The sequence below is a fragment of the Pteronotus mesoamericanus genome, unplaced genomic scaffold (genome assembly GCF_021234165.1).
Source record: "Pteronotus mesoamericanus isolate MK-2021 breed Mesoamerican mustached bat unplaced genomic scaffold, CSHL_Meso_final contig_90, whole genome shotgun sequence".
Classification (NCBI taxonomy): domain Eukaryota; kingdom Metazoa; phylum Chordata; class Mammalia; order Chiroptera; family Mormoopidae; genus Pteronotus; species Pteronotus mesoamericanus.
This window is the reverse complement of record NW_026555277.1, coordinates 36,488,951-36,509,146: the sequence shown is the minus strand read 5'-3', so window position 1 is coordinate 36,509,146 and position 20,196 is coordinate 36,488,951. Positions and strand designations below refer to the sequence as shown.

The following is a 20,196-nucleotide window of genomic DNA, read 5'->3' as shown; positions in this document are numbered from 1 at the left end:
TGATCAGTTCTAGTAGTTTTATGGTGGAGTATTGAGTGTTCACTATATACAGTATCATGTAAACTGCAGATAATGATAGTTTTGCCTCTTCTTTTTCAATTTGGATGCTTTTTATTTCTTCTTCTTGCCTGTTTTCTATGGCAAGTATTTCCAGTCCTATGTTAAATAAGAGTGGTGAAGGTGAATATCTTGTTCCTGATCTTTAAAAGATGCTTTTAGTTTTTCCCTATTAAATATAATGTTAGCTGTGGGTTTGTCATACATGGCCTTTATTATGTACAGGCATATTCCCTTTATTTTCACTTTGCTGACAGTTTGGTTTTTGTTTTTTGTTGTTGTTTTTTTTGTCATAAATAGGTGCTGGATTTTGTTCAATGCTTTTCTGCATTTATTGATATGATCATGTGGCTTTTTATTCTGCATTTTGTTTACGTGGTGAATCACATTAACTGATCTGCAGATATTGTACCAACCTTGCATCCCAGGTATAATGCTGGCCTCTTAAAATTAGCTTGGGAGTTTTCCCTCCTCTTGAATTTTTTGGAATAGTTTTAAAAGGATAGGTGTTATTTCTACTTTGGAGGTTGGGTAAAATTCCCCTGTGAAGTCATTTTGTTTACAGGGAGGTTTTTCACTTGTTTGTTTGTTTGTTTGTTTTTATTTTTTTAATTTTATTATTACTGCTTCAATTTCATGAGTTGAAATTGGTTTATTCACATCTTCTAATTCTTCCTGATTCAGTTTTAGAAGACTTTATGTTTCTAGGAATTTAGCCATTTTTTTCTAGGTCATCCAATTTGTTGGTGTATATATAGTATTTCATAATGTTTTCTTACAATCATTTTTATTTCTATGGTGTCAGTTAACCTTCTTTCATTTCTGATTTTATTTATTTGGGTCTTCTCTTTCCTTTATGTGTCTGGTTAAAGGTTTGTCAATATTGTTTATCTTTTCAAAAAATCAGGTCTTGGTTTGATTTGCTGTTGACCCATCTGTGGGTGGGGTAGCCCCTCTGGCTAACTATGAAGATTGACCCACCTGCTCCAGCTTGCAGTGGACTAGCGGCTGATTTGTGCAAGCACTTGGAGCAGCTACTTCAGGCCACTGGGAGGGATTGGTATGCTACACAAGCACTCTGGCCCACAGGAGAAGGCTCAGGGCACCACACGCAGCTCTGTTGCTTTGGTGTGCTATGTGGGGAAGGAGCAATGGGCTCTGCCCCAGAGCCACACAACCCTGCCTCTGATTCTCCTCAAGCAGTTCCTCAAGATCACTTCAAGAAAGTCTACACCACAGGTTCAGGCAGCAGACTTCTCCACAGGACTTGAGCTCAGCAGGGTGGGGCAACGAAGGCGCCAGGAGGGTGGGGCTTGTGCATTCTTTCCAGTCTCATGCAGTTTGGAGGGGAGTGCTTCACCCAGGAGAGATGACTTCTGTGGGAGGTATAGGAGACGGACTCAGCATAGGGGACCTGGTTGCTGTCCCATCACCTCTCTCCCCAGAGCCACATCACCAGTCCATCCTTGCAAAACTTTCATTTGCTTTGAGCTGCTCTCCCTCTGCTGGAGCCCAAGATGAGAAGCTGCAAACAAAATTTTGTGTGCTGACTCTTTAAGAGGGCACCTGGCTTATTAGGAGGCTCCAGCCTTTCCCTGGAGGACAGAATCCCTGCTAATTTTCACTACCAGATGTTACGCAGGTACCTCTTCTCGGCTCTGATGCTACAAGCTAGGGAGCACCATGCGGGTTTGAGACCCCACCTTCTTAATGGGGGAACTTTGCAGCTGAGATATCTTTGGATTCTCAACCATCACACACAGGTGCAGGGCCAGCCCGTTTCCTGTCTCTGCTCTTCCTACCAGTGTTGATGTAGCTTCGATAAATCCTTAGTTATGAGACTTTTATTCAGCTAGTCTTCAGGTTGATGGTTCTATCATGTAATTCCAGTTCAGTCCTGGGAGGAGGTGAGTGTTCCTTCCACCTGCTCCACTCCCACATTCTTCTCCCTTTATTCTTGTGTTTTGTTTTGGGGTTTGGGTATATTACTTGGAAAATGGTTTGATATTATCTGGTTTTATTTGTAAGCTTGTGTAGCCTGGATCAGAACAGCATTTAGAATATGGTTAATATTTCCACACTACTGTAACAAAATTGTTTTGACTAACCTACCCAGCATTTAGTGAATTGTGAAATTTTCTGCACTGCTTGGTTGGAACTGGACCCCTTCCGGCCCTGCATAAGCTCTAGAGGCTGTTTCCTTTAATTCTTTCATGCGGTTCTTTGCTTCTGGTAGTTGCCTTACATGCATGTGCTCATCAATACTCATCTGAAGATGTGAGGGAGACTGTAGATTTCTGGAGGTCCTTCTCTGTGCAGTTTTATGTACACTGTCTACCACTCTGCTCTGTGAACTCCAGCCAACTTAACCTCCCTGGATATCAGGCCCCATGTTCTCAATTCTGGGAGGCCACTAAGCCCCACCTGGGTTCCCCTTCTTACACCATGTCTGGTTTCCCACATCTCATGGGTCACCGTTCTCCTTTGCCTGATGCCCAACGTCTTGAAAAATCTTGTTTTATGTACTATGTCTGGTGTTTTAGTTACTTCAGATTGGAGGGTATATTTAATCTCTGTTACTCCATCCTTTCCAGAAGTGCAAATCAATGTGATGTGATGTGTGTGTATGTGTGTGTGTGTGTGTGTCTTAAGTTTACCTATAATATTTTAATTCATATGATTTGATGATATTCTGTTTTTAGTTACTTGGGATGGCATTTTCCAATCAATAGTCATTCTGCCTCAAATTAAAATACCTATAAACCTCTCCATGTTTAAGGATTCAAAGGCCAGGATCCAAAAATATTAAAATACCAACAGTAAGAGGAAAACACAGAAACATTTTGCCTGCATATTGCCAAACATCTAAAATCTAGATGGATCCAAAAAGCCTGATGTTTGGACGTAACATCTGAATGCTTACTTTTTCTTTCCTGTGAGCTGTTGGAGTTCGGCATCCACAGCAAATTCCACAGTGCAGACCACAGTGAATTCACCATTCCACGGCTAATTCCTTTCTTCTCTTCAAATAGTTTTGGAATGTAGCCATACCTGAGCCAAGGAGGGCCCAGGAAGTTAAAAATAAGAAAAATTTTCCTCTAATTGGAGATTACAAGAAATCATTCTATAATCAGAAAACAAATTTTTAATGACAAATCACCTTTAATTACTTTTAAACTTATTTTTATTATTCCTGACAAGAATATTTTTCTTCTCCAGGGATCATTTTGTCCTTTTCCATTTGGCTCCTGCTTTTGAGATGAAGCCATTATCAATAGACCATTGGAAGGAGAAAAAAGGAAGATGGCTTATCCCAGGCAGAGAACCTGCAACTCATTTTATCCAAACATACGTTGACCCGGTGACATACCCCATAGGGAAGTGGCTCATTGTCCCTGATGTTAATGAAATCCCTAAGAAAAGACTGAGAACATTCTTATTTTGTGTTCTCTCTCTATTAAACATCTTCAATCCTATTATATTACTGTGCTATCATAACAGCATTATTATTAGTTACATGTCTTTCATTATTTATAAATTATAATTTGCTCAATTTGTACCAGACACTGGTCTGCTTTGGAGAAAAAATGCTTTTCTATCTTTATATACTGTTAAGAGTCTCTAAACACCATCAGTTACTTTGTTACTTGACGGACCTCCCTGGTAGTACATGCTCTATTTTTAAACTTTGTTAAAAATCCAAGCTTCATTTTTATTTTTCACAGTTTTGCAAAAAATAGTTCAAAGGATATTTTCTATGATTAGTGTTAAGACCAAGACAAATGTTGTTGTTAAACTTTATTAAAACATGCCCTGTTTGCCATTTTTGAGAATAGGAAATTATACCTTTCTCCCCCACTTTCTTTACAACAACATTGTAGACAACCACGCTCCTTCACACTTGGTTTAAATATCCCTGAAAGAAACCCTCATTTATATTAAAAGAAATAAAATTGAAAATATGCTAAATATCTAATAATGTGGATTTTTTTCCTCTGTACATTACAGGATAAAAATTAGGCTATGAAGCTACCTAATAGTAATCCCTTCTGTTTAAGTAATGATGTGAGGAAAAAATCTGGGAAGCAGCACTCTTAATAAATATACAAGGGACTTGGATGTAAGAAAGAAAAAAGATTAAAATTCATTTGTCTTATATTATTAGTATGACTGTAATTCCTGAATTTTAGGATTTCTGGTTAGAAGCTGTCTCCTTAGGGTAATATATAGAGGCTTCATCACAAAACAACACTCTACAATGCATGAGGACTGCATCTTCCCCCTCGCTTTGCTCTATGGCCCAACCCATAATACTGGCAATAAAACTTTCAATCCACGAAAATCTAGAAATTTAACCTCAGAGTCTACAAGAATGGAACATGCTGGTTTAATTTCAACAATGGAAGGAATCTATCAGAGACTTCTGAATCCAGAGGCTTAGGTATCTGGCTTCAGAGACAAGTGGTTTAAGAGATTAATGCAAAGTCTGCTGTCTGCAAACCCAGGATCAGAATGTCAGGGAAGCATTTCGCCTAAAGAACATAAAGTCAGGAGCTCCATGAGGCAAGGGCCTTCGGAATGCGGCTCAAGATTTTCTACCTCGTTGGACTTTTTCCCTTTTTGTTTTTCTTTTTCCTCCTAAAATTTATACTATATACTCTAGTAGGAAATGTGAGGAATGCAAACGAAATTAAAGAAGAACATAGCTATTGCCTCTACCATAGTCCACCCCTTACCCACGATTTCTCCTCTCCGTGGTTTGCTACCCACGGTCAAACGCTGGCCTGAAAATTTGAAACAGAAAATTACAGAAACACACAATTCCTAAGTTTTAAATCAAGTACTGTCCTGAGTAAAGTGATAAAAATCTTGTGCTGTCCCATTCCATCCCCCCAGGATATGAATCACCCCTTTGTTCAGCATGTCCATGTTATTTACTTAGCCACCTGGGTTATTAGATCGACTATATCGGTATCGCAGTGTCTGTTTTCAAGTAACCCTCAAAGCACCTTATCTTAACACTACGTCACAATGCCTATGTCGGTCCCCCTCACTTCATCTCATCAGGTAGGCGTTGTATCATCTCGCATCACCACGAAAAGAAGGGTGAGTACAGAACAATAAAGGTATTTTGAGAGAGAGGCCATATTCACATAACTTTTATTATACCACACTGTAATAATTTCTCCACTTTATTATTTGTTGTTGTTAACCTCTTACTGTGCCTAATTTCTACATCAAGCTTTATCATAAGTGTGCACAATATGTATAGGAAAAAACATAGCTCATACAGGTTTTAATACTACCCATGGTTTCAGGCATCCCCTACAGGAACGTGTCTCCTGCAGGTAAGGGGAGGCTCCTGTGATCCCTCCAGAGAAATAAGCTGGCTACCTTCTGTCATATTACCCTCTTGGCTTTGTAATGCTGTTTTTTGCTGTTGCTGTTTTTATTAACAATTTTTAATATGGTATTGGATACTAATAGTTTGCCATTTTATTAAAATAAGTTTAAATTTAATTTTTAAAAAAGGCAAAATATTTCCAACATGTGGATGCATTATATATTTAGCTTTTTTTCTCTTTCGGACATCTTGTTTGTTTCTAGCTTTCTAGTCTTAGAAACAATGAAGCAATAAACTGATTTACTCATAAATCTTTCTATGCATTTCTGTTAATGGCTCTGGTACGTATGCTAGAAACAAAATTATTAGGTCTAAGGTTATGAAAAATTTTATTTGAAGAATTTAAAATCTCCCAGGGCAAATAACCATGCTGCTTTACAGAAAGGTCAAACCCATTGTATCCTCAAGTTCAGCACCTTAACTTAGGGTACTGACATATATTCATTAACCATCTCCTTTGATCCAGGCAGTGGAGAGATAGAAGTGAACATAGTTTCTATCTTCATGTAATACAAGTCAAGCTGTAAAGACAAACCTAAAACAAATAAATACCTAAATTAAGGTACAATGACACAGGTTATTAAGAAATTGTAGCATTAAGAAATATAATTATTTTATACTAAGATATTAGGACAAGAATTATCTCATTGCTATTTTCATTTTTGGCCTTTCATTGCTTGCAAGGTTACATACCTAATGTGTTAAATTGGTATGTAATTTTCTCTGCTAAAAACTGCCTATTCTTGTCACTTATGTGTTTATCTTCTAGGGTTCTAGTGTTTATCTTATTGAGTTCTATGACAACAATACACACTAGGAATATTAAACATTTCTTATTGAAATGTGTTGTGAATGCTGTTCCAAGTCATTTAATGTGGCCATAATGATTTTTACACATCCTTTTAAATGTAACCAAATCTACCCTGTTTTCATTTTATAACTGTTTACATTGTTTTATTTGCTGTTCATTTTTACAGAACTACAATAGCATAGCATACTAAAGATATGTCAGGTGGTGACTCAGACTCACTCCCAACAGAGGAATTGCTGGTCATAAACAAAAACTTGGCAGAAAAAGTTCATCAGTAAATGAATATGTTTTTTCTTATCTAAATACTCTGGTTACATGATATGTAACCACTGTGGAAAAGTCTTAACCACACTAATGAATTATATTTCAAATCTATATCATTAGTCCTCTCACATCTATGGTTCAAAACATATGGTCAATATTAAATTGATAACCTCACGTATTTTGTAACCATTTGCTTCATACTTCTATCAACAAATATTTGTTAAAGCACCTATGCTGAACTTGGTCAGAATGAAGAGCGTACCAGTTTGAAACAAGAGCATGGCTAAATTAAGATTCAATATCTAGAGACCATATTTAAGTGAACTGTTCTATAGCTGACCTCCAGAGAAGCTTATTCTCCTACCACCACTGGTTTGACAACTAGGCTCATCAGGGTTGTCAGTCCAAGGGGCAAATGAGGAGTAGGTGGAGGATGTGAGAAGTAAAGTGTGGGTGTTCATTAGGAGACATAAACAAAGCTGCAAAATAAGAACTGGAGTAAATTGGGTCCACCCTAGAACTTGGATCTGGAAATACACTTTCTGAAATGTATTCAGATTTCTCCCAAAGGCAATAATGGCAAGCCCGCTTTGACTCATCTTCAAACTAACCCCTGTTATCCTCTTCCAACTGCATTTCTTTAGAATTAAAAGCTGGATTTGGATTTGAATTCAAAACATAATCAAGGACTGGTCACTGCAGGACAATTTTTAAATCTTTAGGATCTTGAAAAAAAAGGCAGCCAAGAACTAAGAAACACAAGCATGGAAGATGTTCCTGTTTTCTGACAAAGAGTGAATGAAAGAAATGCTATTATTTACCTTATCACATCCCTCCACTCCCCACCCTAAAGGATATCTGAAGGGCATCTGGTTGGCCATTTTGTGGACTCCTTTATAAGTTTCATTAAGACCAGAAACAGCCTTAAATGAGGAGACTGACTCAGCCCTATAAATTAGTCAGTGACTCTTGGCCTAAAAATTTTGTGCCACTTGTTCTATTTCCCTTTAGATGTGAGCTTCCACTCCCTCAAATCATCATAGGGTTTATTGGTCCTTCCCTAGGATCCTAAACTTAGATCTCCATTTATAGACTATTTGTACTCTGTAACCCTACAACCTCAACAAAATGTAGAGCTGCGTATATGACTTGTTTTCCCATGTGGTTGCTGAACAAAGCACTTGCAGATTTGAAGTGAGACTGTTATATTCTTTCATACTTTGTTTCTCTTCCCTTTCATATCTCTTCCGATATAATTAGAACTGATAAGTAAAATGATGAGAAAAAATAGACTACTCAAAAGAGGAAATAAATAAGGTCTGATTTTCCTCAAACCTAGCTGGATCATAAACCAGGGTGGGCACTGACAATAGCAGAGAAGTAAAAATTCTTTACCAGGACAAGAGCAAATTACTCTGTAGGATGGTCTGATGCTTCTGCAGTTTACAGGCCAAAACATTCTATGATTATATGTACAGATTTTTAGTTTACTTAGGATGGGTCAAAAGTCAGCCTTCTGAGTGATACTCCCTTCTGAATGTTCCAACTGTTGGAATTCACCGAGCTCTTTTCCTTCTCTTCTGCCAGGATCATCCAGATGAAGTGTGAGACATCACTGGCTGATTTGGCCAGATAAAACATGTAGCAGAGAGATTATCTGACCATCATTAAATCGAATTCCTTAAATTCTACAGTTTGGTTATCACAACAGCTAATGAATATGTGGCTATCTGCTTGGCTCTGTGCTAATTACAAAGACTATAAAGGTAAATAAAACACATCCCTACCCTTGAACTCACAGTCAACTGTGGGGGATATATTAGGTTAACAGATAACAAAATTAAATGCAACACACACTAGAAAAGAACAAAAAAATGTACCATTGAACACTAACTACAAAAACAACTTCTACACTAAAGAGGAAGTGACCAACTTAACCTAGGGTGCTGACATATATATTCATTAAGTACCCTCTTTGATCCAGGCAGTGGAGACATAGAAGTGAACACAGCTTCTATCTTCATGTAATGTAAGTCAAGCTGTATAGACAACCTAAAACAAGTACCTAAATTGAAGTACAATTTAAATAGAGGAAAGTACCAGGAGGTAAAGAATAGAGTGATATAAAATGGAATTATAGGGAGAACTAATTAAAATCCAGAAATCAAAGAAGGGCTTTTAGAAGAAATGACATTTAAGACGTGAGAGTTAAGGCATAGAGGAGAGTTACTGAGTCACCTTGGCTTACAGTAGACTTAAATTTGGTGTTAACATTTTTACCACGGTGTATCATAGCTTATTCTGAACAATAGAGAAAGATTGGGAGAACTGATGAGACACTTCCCACATTACACTTACTTCCTTGTAAGCACTCTAATTATATTTTCATAGGCATATTTTATTGCCTCTATATAATGGGAACTTTGTAATTGCTCTTAATTAATTCTCCTCAGCTCTTAACCAATATTCTTATAGCAAATAATAATAAACACTTCACTGAATTAATGTAAATAAATATCACACTAATCAAAATTTATTCCACTCTCTTCCTCCTTTTCTTCCTTCTATCTTTTCCTCCTCGCTTGTTTGCTACCTCCCTACACTCCCTACTTCTCTGTTTCTCTTTCATTCACTCCTCTTCATCTCTCCTTTTCTTCCTCTGTAAACAATGGCTACTCAATAAATGCTACTGATTACCTGTTAATTGCTAAAATAACCCAAAGTGCTAAATACTGTCCTTTTCCTCATCTTCCACCCTTTTCTTCTCTTCTCCCACTCAGATCCCTATTGTAGTCCAGGCTACCTCTTTTGTCTTCTTTGACATGCTGTAGGGATTCAGTCTGACACTTTTAGAGGGATGTTTGGAGTGAAGGCTTCCACTTACCAGAAGCTCCTTCTAGGTTTCTAAAGTATAGTGCATCCTCATCTCCCCAACACTCCTTTTATTTAGTGCATACAAGCCCGTTTTCTAGAAAACTCTTATTTCCATAATCAGAAACAGCCAGGGGATCACAAAAGCCTTTGTCAAGTGGAAATCTCAGAGCTTAAGGAATCTTACAGGTCTTTAGTGTCATGGAGCCTGTCTGAGATCTTGCTTTCCTCTCTAAAGTGGTAACTGAACCAAGGAAACAATACTTTGAAGTGCACTGAAAAGGATGAAAGATAAGCAAGTTTGAAGCTAGCCAACGCTGCTAGAACTGCATGGCTGGGACTATATACATATGAGCAGCTGTTATTGGACAACGGAGCTCAGCCACTTACTTGCATGACTCTGGCCATCACTGCTCCTGAGGTCCTCCATTATTCTTAAATTTACCCAGTTCCTGCCCTTTGACTCAGTCTTTAGTTTTCAGCCGTAATCTCGGCTGCTGTTTCTATCAGCAGATGGTGCTTCTTCTACTTACTCTTCAAAGTCTTCTGCTCTGTCTGAGTTTGGACATCTCCTCTGGTTCCATTTATTTTAGGCTGATCCTCAGAAACCTACCTTAACTTTGACTCCAGTAGACCAGCCGAAGGTGAGATTGGGCACGTATGAATAACCTATTGGGTTGGCCAAAATGTTCGGTCAATGTTTTCTATAAGATGGCTCTAGTTGCACTTAGTTGTCTTTAACTTCATTTGAAACAATTTTGTTAAGTCGTATTGTGATAGCTGTCATATCAGCATACATGTTTTAAAAACTTACAAAATTGTAAGTTTTTGTGTAGCCATTTTAATATTGAAGATGGAAGAATATGAGCAACATTTTCGGCATAATATGCTTCATTATTTCAAGAAAGGTAAAAATGCAACTAGATTGCAAAAAAAAAAAGTGCAGTGTACAGAGAAGCTACCATGACTGATCAAACATGTCAAAAGTGGTGTGCAAAGTTTTATACTGGAGATTTATCTTGCTGGACAATGCTCCACAGTTGCATAGACCAGTTGAAGTCGATAGCAATTAAATCAAGACATTAATTGAGAACAATCAATGTTATACCACACAGGAGATAGCCAACATACTCAAAATGTCCAAATCAAGAATAGAGTATAATTTACACCAGACTGGTTATGTTATTCACTTTTACGTTTGGGTTCCACATAAATTAAGCAAAAAAAAAAACCCTTCTTGACTGGACTTCCACATGTGATTCTCTACTTAAACATAATGAAAATGTTCTCTTTTTAAAACAAATTGTGATGGGCATTGAGAAGTGGATACTTTACAAATACATGGATCAAGAGAGATTATGGGACATGTAAAATGAACCACCACCAAACACACCAAAGGCTGGTTTTTATTCAAAGAAGGTGATGTTGTGTATATGGTGGTATTGGAAAGGAGTCCTGTAGTATGAGCTCCTTCCAGAAAACCAAATGATTAATCCCAATAAGTACTGCTCCCATTTAGACCAACTGAAAGCAGCACTCAACGAAAAGTGTCCAGAATTAATCAACAAAAAACATACAATCTTTCATCAGGATAACCCAAGACCGCATATTTCTTTGATGACAAGGCAAAAACTGTTACAGCTTGGCAGGGAAATTCTGATTCATTCATCATATTTATCAGACATTGCACTTTTGGATTTCCATTTATTTCAGTCTTTACAAAATTCTCTTAATGGAAAAAATTTCAATTCCCTGGAAGACTGCAAAAGACATGTGGAACAGTTCTTTGCTCAAAAAAATAAAAAGTTTTGGGAAGAGGGAATTATGAAGTTGGCTGAAAGATGGTAGAAAACGATGGAACAAAACAGTTGTTCAATAAAGTTATTGGTAAAAGTTTAAAATGTGCCTTTTATTTTTACTTTAAAACTGAACAAACTTTTTTGGTCAACCCAGTACAAATAAATACCTTTTGAAAGTAAACAAGGTAAAGTGCTTAGTGCAAAAGGTCATGTTATGCTGTTGCTTACTAGCTCCTTCTCATGAGAACTAATTGTTATGTTTTCAGAAATTTTGCAAGTCAGTTGTGAAACAGTCATTATTAAAATTGTTATTTAAACATATAATTAAGTAAATTAAAATAAAGGACATGTATGTGTAAAATTCATCACTTCTTATTTTACTACATTTTACTATTTTCTATGTTTTTGGGGTCATTTGCATCTAATGTATGTATACGATGACAATGCTCTACACAAGTTTGCCATTGCCGTGTTCCCAACTCCACATTCAATGATATCAACCATCATGGAGTATTTACGACATGGAAATCAGCAAGTGCTACAAAGGGAGCTTTTTCTTCCATAGAGCCAGCTCTTAAATACTTCTCAGCACCCTACGAAAAAAGGGTGCCAGTGTCTTTTAGAAGTAGTTAACAAAAGCAAAGGCATGGAGTAGGGGGAATATCTGTAGTTACTTCCCCAGAATTTATTCTCATTCTTTCCCCTTCCTAAACAGGACCCTGAATTTCCCAGCCATGTAGTTTGCATGTTACCTTGTCTTCAGCTGTAGAACAGGGCCCTTATTGTCTTAAGCCCAGTGGCTTATTCTAAACCTCTGACTACCTCAGCCTGGTTCAAGGATGGATTAATGATCAAAATCAGGCAAACTGTGGCCACCAAGGATGATATGGAGAACCTGCATTTAAGCTACCAAAAAAATCTATCCTAGCATTTTTGCTAGACATGAAGAAGGGAGTTTGTAGTCCCAGAGGACACTGATAGCCATCTCGGAAACACAAATGAAAAGAGACTGCCCAAGGGCGAATATAAACTGTGGAAGTAAATACAAAAAAAAAATGGTGATAGAAAAACTAGATTCTGGACTAGAGATAGGCTAAAAATCTAGTTATAGGTTCTGTGTAAGTCAGTAAATTCCTTTTGCCTTTAATCTGATTGAGTTGTACTTCAGTTACTTGCACCAAAATGATTCTTTTCTCATACATAGCATATGGTTCACGTCTTTAGATGAGTTAATTGCAAGAAGATGAAATATTCTTAGCCATTCTCATTCTGATTAAGTGTATGTATACACATATATCAAACCAGCGAGCAAGCTCTCTGTAGGCTGAAATTTTTTATTGCACATCTTTATATCTGTAGCTAACTAAGACTGGGCCCTACACATTTGGGATAAGTAGTATTAAGTGCTTAATACAGGTGTTCATAATAGAATTGGTTAGTAAGTCAGGGAGGGATTGTGCAGGAAGTGAAGTGAATCAGAATAAAGTTCTCTTCCCTTCTTTGCCAAGCAGCCAATTTGAATCCATTTCTTGTCACTTGTGAATATCCCAGGGAAAAAGAATGAAGCAATGTGGTTCTTGAGTCCAAAAGTTCAGTTTTTCTGGAGAAAACTACACTGGAGAAGGTTGTGGTTTTCTTTTTTAAAAAAGATTTTATGTATTTATTTTTAGAGAGTAGGGGAGGGAGAGAGAAAGAGAGAGAGAAAAACATCGAAAGATTGCCTCTCACATGTCCCAAAGTGAAGGACCTGGCCTGCAACCCAGGCACGTGCCCTGACTGGGAAAGGGACCAGCAGCCTTTGCGGAACGGCACCCAACCCACTGAGCTACCCCAGTCACGGTGGTTGTAGTTTTTTGTTGGAATATAGGTATGCCCTGCTTTTCAGAAGTTCACCTTGTGCCACTTCACTTTTACAAAAGACCAACATTGCTACCTGATTTTTCTAACCAAAAGAAATCCAAAGAATATTTTTGTTTTACAAGAAAAAAAAAAGTCCAAAAGTGAAAATAGTGTTCAGTGTTTTCTCTGCAGTAAGCCAGTCATACAGGCAGCATGCTCTTGTAAGTAGAACTACACTATATATACATTATTTCCACTTTATATAGGCTGTGTAGCATATCATCCCTGCTTTTATTATATGTGAGTGTTACTTTAAGTTTTATGTGTTATTTGGTATGGTTTGGTAGGTTGTTTTCAGGGTCTGGGAATGCTCCTAGATTTTTCCTTTATAAATTAATGGTCATTGCTTTACGCTGTTCTGGCTTACAAAAGGTTTTGCAGAAACACTGTACTTCCAGATAGCGAGATAAACCTGCACTGTGAAAACAGCCATAGTCTTTTAGTGAGCATCAATACTAAGGAAACTTCTTTGGTTTCTGTTTTCATGATGCCAGTTATGTGGATAAGAATTAAAATGTGCAGTCAGTTGCAGCATCAGCAGCACATAGACTGAAATTGGAATGACAGAGAGAAGATTAGCATGGCCCTTGTGCATTGAGGACACACAAATGTGTGAAACATTCCATATTTTTGAATATGCTCTCTGTTTTTGAACAAAGAAGACATAAATTTGATTCAGGCACTCATGAAGGATATAAGCTGGTTTTTTTTCCACATAGCTAAGGATTAATTCAGTTCAATATAGTGTAATAACTATGAACATGGAGTCAAAGCACCTGGATCTGAAATTTACTATGCACTAGCTATGTTACTTAACCTCTCAGTTTATTCACCTGTGAAATGGGGCTAATACATAAAAATACATATAAAACATATTGTTGGGAAATAAATTGGTTAATATTGAAAAAAATGTGCTGTCAACATGTCTCAGAAATCTATGCATGTGACACCACATTAACAAAATATCCACTTATTGAACCAGACTTCCTATCTCTGTCCAGGAGTTTGGCTTCATGGCAGTGAAAGTGATGGCAATGAATGTGACAGAACCAAAACTGTATGGCACTGTGGCTCTGAATGATGCCAGTGCCCTATGCCTTGGCGAGGGTGATTGATAGAAACACTGACAAATCATATGACTGTTTCAATAAGATTTCAAGTCAGAAAGAGGGAATAACCAGGGAAATAGGAATGCTGCCTTTTGCTTTCCCATCCTTTCCCTGTCTTTCCTCTACTACCCCATTGCTACCCAACATACATCTTATTTAATCCTCTCTCCATTTCCAGGATCCTAAGCTCCAGGAGGGCAAGGATTTGTTTCTATTTTGTTCATTGCTCTATTCTCAAGACTCGAATAGACTGCGGTATACATTAAGTGTCCCATAAACATTGTTGAACAAAATGATGGCCTGAGGATGTCCATTTGCTAATCAATTAAAACATCAGAAATTATAATGGCCAGGTTAAGAAAAGTTCTTTTTCCCTAAATTAAAGTAAAAGACCCTGTGAATTAATGAGCGTTGGCTCAACTACAATCTTAACTACAAAATAACTTTGTGACTATAAACAGTTTGCTGAACATCATGTCCCTTTGTTTCTCCATCTGGAAAATGAGGAAACAGTACCTGCTCTATATTCTTCAAAAACTTTTAAGTGTTTTAAAAGAGATAATAGCTGTTAAGGTGTCAAGTTAAAGATACAAGGTAGGAGCTTAGCATGGATGTTTTTTCATTAAATTAAACATTTACCTCACTTGTCCATTTACTTATTAAGCTGGCAAAATTCCATTTCAGTTTTTATTCTTATATATACTTGCAAACATGCACAGATCACTTTTCTATTTCCTATTGCATCCAAAGTATTGTTGCTATAAATTTTAGTTAACCATTTTCAAATCAAATGCCACTTCCTATACTTCACATTTGCCTTCAAAGTCACAAACTTTTTTAATGATAGACATACTTATTGAATCCAATCTAACTGATCCTTACTAAAAATGTAAAATGTCATTTCTCTACTAGGGTAGTCACCCTTCTTCCTCCCAATCTGTTAATAGCAAACCAATCTTTTTGTTATGGGAATTCTACTTATCCTCTCCCCAGTTTTTCCCTTCAAGCCAAATTCTAATGTTTAGGGTCTCCCTTCCAATCTTTAAAAAGAGACCCTGTGCCTTTAATAACAGAGACCTGGTGAGAGGTTTCTTTCCAAACTTGTTCCCTGGCTTCCAAGTGACGAAACCAGCTGTAATTTGAGAGCAGAGAGATCCTCAGGATATCATTAGCCAAAGGAAAAGCTCTGCATTCCCACCCAGTCCAGAAGTTGAAATAGTACCAGAGGGCAAGAGCCAGCCTTTCTCTCCAGCTACAGGCTCCATCTCCCAGCAGCAAGGGGAAACTGGAGAGTGAGCTCAGGCAACAGAGCCAGCGTCAGGCCAGAGCCCTGTGATTCGGCCGGAAAGAGCCTGCGGAGTTCCAGCGGCCCAGCACGTAGCGCAGGAGCGCAGAGCCTTGTGCATCCTGCGCTGCTGACCCTGCTACCCAGGCGCTGGTGCCACAGCCACATGAAGCCTGCTGGGGAGGAGGGGCCAGGGTGCAGCAAGCCGGCGGGGACTGAGACTGCCGCTGTCTCAGCGAGGTGCTGACTCCCAAGGGGGACCCCCTTTCTTGTGCCCGGGGCGAAAAGTCTTCTCCAGGGGTCCCCTGTCATCCTGAACATACAGGATGGTGTTCCTGAAGTTCCTCTGGATGGGTTTCTTCTGCCACCTGTGTCAGGGCTACTTCGATGGCCCTCTCTACCCAGAGATGTCCAATGGGACGCTGCACCACTACTTCGTGCCCGATGGGGACTATGAGGAGAACGATGACCCGGAGAAGTGCCAGCTGCTCTTCAGGGTGAGTGACCACCGGCGTTGCTCCCAGGGGGAGGGGAGCCAGGCCAGCCGCCTGCTGAGCCTCACCCTGCGGGAACAGTTCACGGTGCTGGGCCGCCAGGTGGAGGACGCTGGGCGGGTCCTGGAGGGCATCAGTAAGAGCATCTCCTATGACCTGGATGGGGAAGAGAGCTACGGGAAGTACCTGCGCCGGGAGTCCCACCAGATCGGGGATGCCTACTCGAACTCGGACAAGTCCCTCACTGAGCTGGAAAGCAAGTTCAAGCAGGGCCAGGAACAGGACAGCCGGCAGGAGAGCAGGCTCAATGAGGACTTCTTGGGGATGCTGATCCACACCAAGTCCCTGCTGAAGGAAACGCTCGCCATCTCTGTGGGGCTCAGGGACAGATATGAGCTGCTGGCCCTCACCATCAGGAGCCACGGGACCCGACTAGGTCGGCTGAAAAACGATTATCTTAAAGTGTAGGTGACTGGGCAGCCTTCCAGGAGAGGGTATCAGATCTACCCTGCTGTGGAGGGTGGGGAAAGGAAGACAGGGCTAACATTTCCCTTATACTTACTATTTTTTATACCCAGATTTGCACTTGGAGAATGATCTGAAGTCACCTTTAAAAGGAAAGGAGTGGGAGTTGAGTGGTTTTGTTTTACATTATTTATGTGCTTGTCATTGATTTGTCACCTGAAGAAAAGAACAGTTTCAAGCCCTGCCTCCCACCTTCCCTAGAGGCTTGATAACTCTGCTGAGACACCTGTTTCAGCCACATGTAAAAGGACACAAATTCCGCAGTGTTCAGCTTTCCCATCCTGAAGATGTTGTGGAAATACCCAGGAAGCAGTGTGCGTAGTTCCTTTCGGCTTCCAGCCTTCTCTCCTGGGCCCTGAAAGCTGTCAAAGCCGCCTGTGTTTGGGACGGGGGCTGAGGTGCTGCTCTGCATCTGCACGCCTGCCGGCAGACGGAAGTTGCCTGTTTCTTCCTCTTCTTTACTCTCTTATTTATTACCATGGTCTCTAAGGTTTTGTTTTTAGGATTTTTCCTTTTTGGGGTAAAAGTATTGGCTAGAAACTACATGCAAATCATCCTTTGCAGGGAGATGTCTGAAGTGCTTCTGTAGTTGTGTGTAAATTCAAGTGACCACATTTAAGTCTCAACTTTGCTGATGGTTGTGCACTCATGTCGATATGTTGATTTGCTATGTTTCACATTGTATGTCTGTGTCATCAGTGCTACATATGGTCCATTACGAAGAAGTAGATTGATTGTTTGAACGCACCCCCAAATGCCTATGATTTAGGTTACCAATGTATTCTTTCTCATTTGGGGGAGTTGTTTCTGTTTGTTTATTGGAAACTTGTACTTCAGGTAGGGGGAATTCTAATAACTCCTTAACCAAGTTTTATTATTCAGACAATAAATATGTTCTCGTGTAAGGCTGGCTTATTTTCTAAATTCTATCTGTAACTTTTATATTGCAAAAAGGGGCCAATACAAAAGGAAAGAGAAGGATGGGATTTAAGCCAGTTTACTTAGAGTGTATATTAAAGGCAGAGGGATAGCTACATATTTGGCAATCCTCTCTTCCCGGGTCACCCTTTCAATCTTCAAAAGAAAAAAAACAAATCTAGGCCATGCCAGAACTCGATCTTTGCTGGTCTGCCTAAAAACTCCAATTCTCTCTAGTTTTTCCATAGAAATCAACTGGAAAATTTTAGGACAGAGCTTATAATTTATGTGCCCTCATAATGTAGAGGGAGGATTCCATTCAAAGTTAGAGGAACTACAATGATGTTTAGTGATTTTGAAGCCAAGTCTATGTTATTTCATTAATGGCTTAAAAAGGTGGAAATGCATTTTATTTCACGTCTTCCCCTGTCCTTTTCTCATCCTCACCTAAATTTGCTTTCTTTTTACACACACACACACACACACACACACACACACACAGAGGAAAATAAGTAAATGTTCATAATCTCCTCTTCAACAATGAGCCATTTTTTTTCTCTTCCATGCACAAGGAATCCAGTTTTGTACTCTTATGAAATGTCTAATATTCTCCTATCACTGTAGGGGAAACTGAGTCCCAGAAAAGGATTACTCCTCAGCTGGTTGCAATAGCTCCACGTGTCTTAGATTTAAGTACAGGACTTTCCCACATTGCTCCTTTCAAGAATGCTGAGAGACAAGAGGAGAGGCCTGAGACCTAAGCCTTTGGATAACTATCTTATTGTTTAAAATAAAAAAAAACATATGGAATAATAATTCAATTAATCACTTATAATTCCATCACCCAAAAGCATACTTTAGGCTACCTTTAGATTGATATGTGGTAAGAAGGTAAATGATCATTTGAAAGTGTTTCCTTCTTTATTCTATTAAAGATGATGATGACAAAGGAACAGTGTAGGCAAAGGACATGATATTGGATGCTTAAATGATTGTAGCCTGTAGTCACAACCTTCATATCTCAAAGCTTTCATATCACTCACTCTACAGTGCTCAAGTCTCATCCATGGACATATGAAATGTCATCTCCTTGATTTTGCCAACTGTAATAGAAAGATGTGAGATGAGTGATATGGATGGAAAACTGGTTTCTTCACATGTACTAATTTGAATCAATTGCTAATGGTTTCATACAGTACTAAATTAAGCATGATTTAAAAGACACAGATGTGAAGACTTCCATCTCCAATTAGAGATGTCTTCCATGAGAGTGGGGTGGGGGGAGGGGAGAAGAGGTGACACTTCTGCTACAAATTTGAAAACCCTGACATAGATTATAGATGAGGTTCATTCCAGTGTTAACATTCAGTGACTGCTGCAAAACCAGAATGACATGATCTGACATTGGATCATCCATTCATGGCTAGATGAACAGCCAGTAATCCCAGAGTCTTATGTAGATGGATCCAGAGGGCAAGGGGGAATTTTCAGATGGGGAGAGGGAGCGGTCCTGGTCTGTGAACCCAGAGGCTAGCATCACAAGGCCTCTCCAAAGCCTCCTAGGGTGGAGCCAGCGCCACTCAGATTTGTCCTCCCTGCTTCCCAGCTATCCTTGTTAGGACTTCATTACTCACATGGTGACAAATTCTTTTTCAAAACAGTGGTTCTTTGTTTCTTGGATCATGAAGTATTTTGAAAATCTGAGGACAACTGCATACTTTCTCTCCTGAAAAATTTACTTACAAAAATATCCATACAATTTAGAGTATTTGTTACTTTTATAAATATTTGTCAATCACTTAATATGTGTCAGGCCCTCGGTTAAGTTGTGGGTAATTCTGGGATATGACAAAGCCTTGGAACTTCATCTAGCCAAAAATTTCTAAAGGCTCTTAGAGTTTTATTTGGAGAAAGATGCATTCATTATTATTAGTTATAATAACAACGAAATAGCTAACTTATTCGAAAACTCTTATTATTGGTCAAGCCCTCTGCTAAGAACTTTGCCTGAGTTATTTCCCTAATCCTAACAATAAACTGTATGAAGGAAGCATTTTATAAAAGGTAGCACATGCCAAATGCTTAGAATAGCAGCTGACAGAGTGAATCCTCTATAGATGTTACTCGCTATTACTGTTATTATTATTATCATTATTTTAATAACTTAGGCCCAGAAAACCTAGGTTATTTTCCCAAGGTTAAAACTGTGTCATCTTATATACTTCACTATGTTCTCACATTTAAAGTTATCATTATCTAGTGGGATATACGATCAAACAAAAGAAGAATGTGAAGGGTTGGAGTCCAGTAAAGATGACAGATATCCACCCCAAATGCTGTCTCTTGTATGCCAGTCAGCTCACCTCCTACAGCAATTTAGATGTCTGACTATGTCAGTCAGAAGCTGAGTGGCTCCTCTGTTTACAAATTCCTCATTGGTGCTTTCTCTGTATGATTCATAGTTTATTACCACTAATCCTTATGCTCCCAATCTGACCATGTAAAAACTTCCATATGTTGACTTTGAAGAATTTCTACTTTGAAGATAGATATCTGTCTGTATGCATGCCACTGATAAAAAACACCAGGCCATGTTAGCCTCCGCAGCAACCGAAGCCATGCTCATAAAAGCAGGCAGAAGCAGGTGTGTCATGGATGGTTTTACCAACGGGCTATCCTATGGTTCATGTAATTTTCATTGCCTTTTAAACTCGCATTTATAACTCTGCTAAAGAAACAGGCTCAAAACTTTCTGAGAAA

General features: G+C 38.8%; 1 protein-coding gene and 1 non-coding gene across 2 annotated transcripts; both read left to right on the top strand.

Annotated features, from left to right (window-relative positions):
* The first annotated feature begins 13,632 nt into the window (after nucleotides 1–13,632).
* Nucleotides 13,633–13,737, top strand: LOC129080813 (U6 spliceosomal RNA). Its single transcript, XR_008530214.1, has one exon. It is a non-coding gene; the product is annotated as a U6 spliceosomal RNA (small nuclear RNA).
* A 1,631-nt stretch (nucleotides 13,738–15,368) lies between these two features.
* On the top strand, nucleotides 15,369–17,431 carry FIBIN (fin bud initiation factor homolog). Its single transcript, XM_054586249.1, has one exon. It carries the CDS (start codon nucleotides 15,826–15,828, stop codon nucleotides 16,459–16,461), a length of 636 nt encoding a protein of 211 aa, XP_054442224.1. The 5' UTR covers nucleotides 15,369–15,825; the 3' UTR covers nucleotides 16,462–17,431.
* Nucleotides 17,432–20,196: the final 2,765 nt, after the last annotated feature.